General features: G+C 33.1%; 1 protein-coding gene across 1 annotated transcript; it reads right to left on the bottom strand.

Annotated features, from left to right (window-relative positions):
• On the bottom strand, window positions 1-3,325 carry LOC129928352 (uncharacterized). Its single transcript, XM_056042503.1, has 2 exons — window positions 3,200-3,325; window positions 1-1,043 (listed from the first exon to the last, which is right to left on the bottom strand). Exons 1-2 carry the CDS (start codon window positions 3,308-3,310, stop codon window positions 528-530), a joined length of 627 nt encoding a protein of 208 aa, XP_055898478.1. The 5' UTR covers window positions 3,311-3,325; the 3' UTR covers window positions 1-527.
• Window positions 3,326-6,000: the final 2,675 nt, after the last annotated feature.

Raw genomic sequence — 6,000 nt, 5'->3', positions numbered from 1 at the left:
TTGACATGTTTTACCTTTATTCAAAATAATTGTGGGTGGGTGTGGGTGTGTGTGTGTGTGTCATAGTTCATACAAAAAAGTATTTTGGAGAATGCAAAATTAACTACTTTAACTAATGAGACAATATTAGCCTATAAGTAAGTTTTGCATAGTAGCGAATCCGTCGTGCACGTATTGACATTGCAGAGTTCAACTTTTAAAACTCTTTTATTGTAGTATTAAATAATTTCAAAATGGAAGAACCATTACACTTTCAATTTAACAAACAAATGAGCGACTAACTAGAAGTATCAAGGAAATTGGATAAGGAAATAAAGTGCCACGCATTGAGATTTTGTTAAAACTAGAGTTCAATTCTTTTTTAGTTGGTAACACTAAAGTTCAATTCTTTTTTAGTTGGTAACACTAAAGTTCAATTCTTTTTTAGTTGGTAACACTAAAGTTTAATTAGCGTCATTGACATTATGTAGTTTTCTTTTCGTAAAAATCTCCATTACTAGTGACAGTCTCAAATGATGTTTTAAAAACTACCAAATCTCTTTAAAATCCCTTCTATCGACTTGATATTCAGTGCCCGAGTAGAGGTCCTCCACATTCTCAGTGTCCCTCCCAATACGATCTAACCATTTGCAAATCTCTCGAGCACTATTTAACAACCAGTTAAAATTCCTTTTCTCTGGTTGATGTTCCTCTTCATCGATGACACTTTCAGGGCTCTGGATGTCTCTCTTACCAGCATTGATCACTCGGCAAAAATTTCTGACGTTATTCAGAATGTTGACAGCTGTATTAGCAGTGCAGATAACTTTACCAACAGTGACGAGGGTAGCAAGGGTCAAGGCTCTTTTATCGGTTTGAATCTCCTTCTTTTCGGTGAGATCAACATCAAGATCATCGCGGATACTTCGTCCACCAAATATTTTTAACAATTTACAAAATGACTCAACTACAAACTTCAGCGTTGCCATCAGAGCTTTCTTGTTCCTGGCCAGTGTGACATCGTCATTCACATTGTAAACTGTATCGATTTCTTGGAGTGCAGTCTGAAATATAATATAATATAATATAATATAATATAATATAATATAATATAATATAATATAATATAATATAATATAATATAATATAATATAATATAATATAATATAATATAATATAATATAATATAATATAATATAATATAATATAATATAATATAATATAATATAATATAATATAATATAATATAATATAATATAATATAATATAATATAATATAATATAATATAATATAATATAATATAATATAATATAATATAATATAATATAATATAATATAATATAATATAATATAATATAATATAATAATATTAAATAATATTTTTTTTTATTATTATTTATTATTTTTATTATTATTATTTATTATTTTTATTATTATTATTTATTATTTTTATTATTATTATTTATTATTTTTATTATTATTATTTATTTATTTATTTTTATTTTACTTTATTTTACTTTATTTTGTTGTTGGCTTCGTTCTAAAGTGGAATGACTTTGGCTTATCTCATAGAATGAAATGAAAGTTTGACCCTTGGCTATGGTCGGATCGTTGTCGCCTACACAGCAGCCCCCCCCCCCTTCTCTATCCATGTGGCTGTTCGTTTAAAGTAAAGTCAATAATTAATACTGTTTGGGATGGGCGGCATCGCAGGTTCTTCCAAAATGTACCTGTGTGTGCTACAAGCTGCTTAAGTATCAGCGGCTCCTGTTTTTTTCTTGGGGCTGACTCCGGAAGTATTTCTAGTTTGCATCCAGGATTGGATTTAGACTTTTCCTTCTCCCACGTGAGTAGCCAGCCGAGGCTAACGAAATTCTCTTTGTTGAAGTTTATTGGCTTAGGCGCCACTTGCTCGACTTCAACCCTATTGTCACTCATCGCAGTTCCACATGACCCAATATCTATTTAAGTTATGCCAGAAGGCCAGGAGTTAGACTTGTTGTCAGATGCTATTTGAGACACATGCCAGTGAAAGAATTTCATAGGTAGTAGAGTGTTTATACCTATTTCCAGTCTGGCAAAAACAACCTTACAGAACTTATATTAATTCATATTATATTATTTTATCTATGAACACAAAAGTCTTTGCATTATATTTTAAGTACGTTAAGGATTATTTCGATGAAAATTATAATTAATAAAGAAAATTACTGTGCCTAACCCATGTCTTTTTTACTAGCGGCAATGGCCAAAAATTGTAGGGGTGATAGTAAATTTTTTTGAAAAGGATAATCTGGAAGACTGCAACAAATGGATGACCACACTCTATTCAGTTGATCAGAGATGAAAGGCACAGGAAAGAGCATTGAAGCTCTCAAAAAAGGGAGATTATTTACTGAGTAGTTCTTCGTTCTGCGGAATCATCATAGAACGAAGTCTGGAATACCAAGAACGGAGAATGATCAGTTATGAAGACTTCAAAGAGTGTCCGCCGAGTTTCATTATAGGAAATAGAGAATATGGTATTTCTGAAACAAAATCTCTAAAGTCAATCTAGCTGTTGCATTTAAACAGAAGAAAGAAACAACCGAGTTCCTTCACATCGAAAGAGAAACAGGTATGCATGTTGTCTCCCTTCCTCTCCTTCCTAGCCATCAACTACAAAAGTGAGGAGAACAATGAACAAACTGCCTATGGAATTACATGGCGTGAACTGACTCTATTTAAGGACTTGGAACTTGCTGACGACGTTGCATTGCATACAAGACATGATGGTGACGCCAAGAAACCAAAGGCCAAATGATGTTACCCAGAGACGAATTTTAAGAGCCTTTTAGAGAGCTCGGCTCATAAATTTAAAAAATTATATGCCGAACGGGCACAGGAAAAGTTAATGGAGCTGTGACCGAGCATCGCTTGAGATTTGTGGGACATGTCCTCCGACAGAATGAATCGCGCATTCTAAGAGAAGCAAAGACTTGGAGGCTGATACTTGGTAAACGCAAACAGGGTCGCGCCTTTCGGGAAGACCCCAGGACAGTGGACCTCAACTGGAGGAGGTTGCTGAAATTGATCGACACCGATTTCTATAAAGACCTCTTGTAACGAATGGCGGCGGAGGATCTAAGTCTAAGTAAGTCTAATGTCCAGAAATAAATGTAAACTAAAACAGTCACTATTTACACTATCAAGCTTAATAATAAAGAAAACAATAATTACCGTTGGCGCTTCTTTCAATTCATTGCTAGTTTGCTCATTATCAGTTACATCGATGCCAGTAGCAAGACCATGAATAAGCAGCAGTAGAAGAGTCAACAAGTAAAGTGTCATTTTGAAATTAATTTTTCACCAACCAAAGGTTTGGAACTCCCTCCCCATTGATCTCAGACAGACAACATGCTATACCACTTTTAAGAAGAACATTAAGACCTACTTGTTTAAAACTTTTTTAGATTAACTGTTATTTCGGCAGTTGTGTTTATGTTTGTAATGTTGTTACAGCGCCTTGAGCCTACATTTTGTTTGTTAACAGCGCTTTATAAATAAAATTATTATTATTATTATTATTATGTATTAACATAATTTGTAATTCTGTTCATATGTGCAGTTCTTCCATCTTAATACGATGATGACCACTTTTGTTAAAGTTTCTCCACTTGTGGCTTGTGCGAGACCAATCGTCATTGAAGGCCTGAACACTGACCTGCACGGTCGTAACCTGTGGGCAGTGGAGACCAATAGCTCGTTGCCATGTCAAAACAACGTGCTACTGGTCTTAACTACCTACAGGTTATGACGTCGCAGGTCAGTTTTGAGGAATTTTCTAACGAATGGTCTCGGTTGGTGAGACATTTGTGAGACCAGACTATTCGGCTACACAATGTGCAAAGCTTTTCCAGCTGTAGCTGAAGCTGGAGCCAGGTGCCTTGATTTTCTTCCTCTGCCAAGCTGTTTTTTTCTCTACAGTTCTCACAGCGTGTCACCATAATACTCTGTCATGTGCTTGCATCTCCCAGGTGGCAAGGTCCATGTTAATTTTTCTCAAAGACATGTCCCTGAAATGTTTTCTTTGTCCACTTTGAGCTTGCCTTCCTTCCGTTTGCAGGTCGTAAAGGAGACTTTTAGGGACGCGGGAGATGACCATTCTTCAGACGTAGCTTGATTACGGCTGCATTTTGATTGTCTGATGTCCCCAAAAAACTAATAAAATACACACTAAAACCAAAAAGTTTTCAGAAAGAATTTAACTATTGTGTTTCGATTTCGCCTGCCCAGAATGCTAGATCTCAAGATGAAATAAGGCATTAAAATAGGTTTGTAAAAAAAATCAAAATTAAACTTATATAAACACAAACTACCACAACGAATACAAATGCAAATTAAAAACGAATAGAAAAATACAATTACTATTGAAATGATCAAAATAAAATATATTTCTTTAGTTATCATAAACCTGTTCCACTAAGTTAAAAAAAAAAACTAAAAAGAAAAACATTCAATTTTTCATTTAACTGATAATTTTAAAAAGTATAAATAATGAAGAAGATTGTTGTGAGCCGAAATGAAGAAATTTAAAGTCCATAATGATTTTGTCTTATCAGAGCAACAAGAGTATGCTACAAACTCAATCTCATATCTACAGATGAGATGCTTTGTAAGTTATATCTTAACGTAGTTTGACGTCTTTATACTACAGGGCAGCACGTGATGATGGTCTAAATCCTAGAACATCTCCAAGCTACCCCCCTCCCTCTTTGTTTTGTTGTTGTTAGGGTAGGGGGTGGAGAGGAACTAACGTATAGCCGTTCAAACTTGTTTTTTTTTCTTCTTACATTGCCATTTCTTACATGTTGTGTGAATTATAAGAAGATACACTTTATACTTTCAACTATTTTTGGAAATAGTCCAATGGGTAGTTCAAACAATGTACATAAGCTTATACAAATGTTTACAAAATTTGTAATCGACTTAATCTTATTAGTAATAATAAATAATGCAGGCGGACATTTGTTTAAGAACACACCATTAGAAAGGAAGCTATAATGTATGTGAAATGTAACGTTTTTAAAAAGTTCATGTTAATGTTTTTTAGAAAATATAAGAGTATTAAGCATTTACCACTTATCTCATGTGATTCTGATCTGACGATGGTATAGAATTTCCAGCCAGTTATATACAGTACATTTACAATATATTGCGTGCGAAGTACAATTACTATCTGATAAGCAATGTGTGAGACAATTAGCGTAACAACACTGCTTCAGTTTTATCTCTACATTATTTAGTGCCAGCGGTAAATCAAGAAAAGATAAGCTAGACAGAATTGGAATTATTAACATGGATATCGTTAGTTGGATTTTAGATAGAGAAATAGAGAAAGAAAGAGAGAGAGCATGATTGTTTTTTTAAATAAAAAGTTTATACAGACTCATTTTTTGTCAGTCTGGTACAAATTTTGTAAACTTGCTATTCTAGGATCAAGTTGAAACTTTGTGATATGCTAATCAATAGAAAAACAAATTAGTTAATTAGTTGATGGTAAATAATTTTTGTGGTTAGAAAAAGTGAGATAAATTTTGCAGCATTGATAGATATTATCGTTGTTTTGTCGTCTATAAATGTATTTTTTTTGTCTGTAAATCATTGTTTTGTTGTGTGTAAATCATTGTTTTGTTGTGTGTAAATCATAGCCTTGTTGTGTGTAAAGCACTGTTTTGTTGTGTGTAAAGCACTGTTTTGTTGTGTGTGAATAGTTGTTTGGTTATTTGTAATTCATTGTTTTGACATCTATAAATCATTGTTTTGTTATGTGTAAAGCATTGTTTTGTTGTCTATAAATTATTGTTTTGTTGCCTTTAAATTATTGTTTTGTTGTGTAAATCATTGTTTGGCTACATGTGTTTCTGGATATCAATGTAACAACGCATCACTTTATTAATGTATTACCTCCCCTAGTTTAATTCTTAAAAAGAAATCTGTTTCGCTCTTCTCTCGATCAAAATAAAAAAAAAAAGAAGATG

The sequence above is a fragment of the Biomphalaria glabrata genome, chromosome 9, assembly GCF_947242115.1.
Source record: "Biomphalaria glabrata chromosome 9, xgBioGlab47.1, whole genome shotgun sequence".
Taxonomy (NCBI): domain Eukaryota; kingdom Metazoa; phylum Mollusca; class Gastropoda; family Planorbidae; genus Biomphalaria; species Biomphalaria glabrata.
The sequence above is the reverse complement of the archived record's forward strand: the minus strand, read 5'-3'. Positions and strand labels throughout refer to the sequence as shown.

What these genes read in the sequence shown, in the direction of transcription:
- LOC129928352 (XM_056042503.1), bottom strand. Translation starts at nt 3,310, where the DNA reads ATGACACTTTACTTGTTGACTCTTCTACTGCTGCTTATTCATGGTCTT. An exon ending in AATTGAAAGAAGCGCCAACG is followed by an intron (nt 1,044 to 3,199) that starts GTAATTATTGTT and finishes ATTATATTTCAG; the next exon opens with ACTGCACTCCAAGAAATCGA.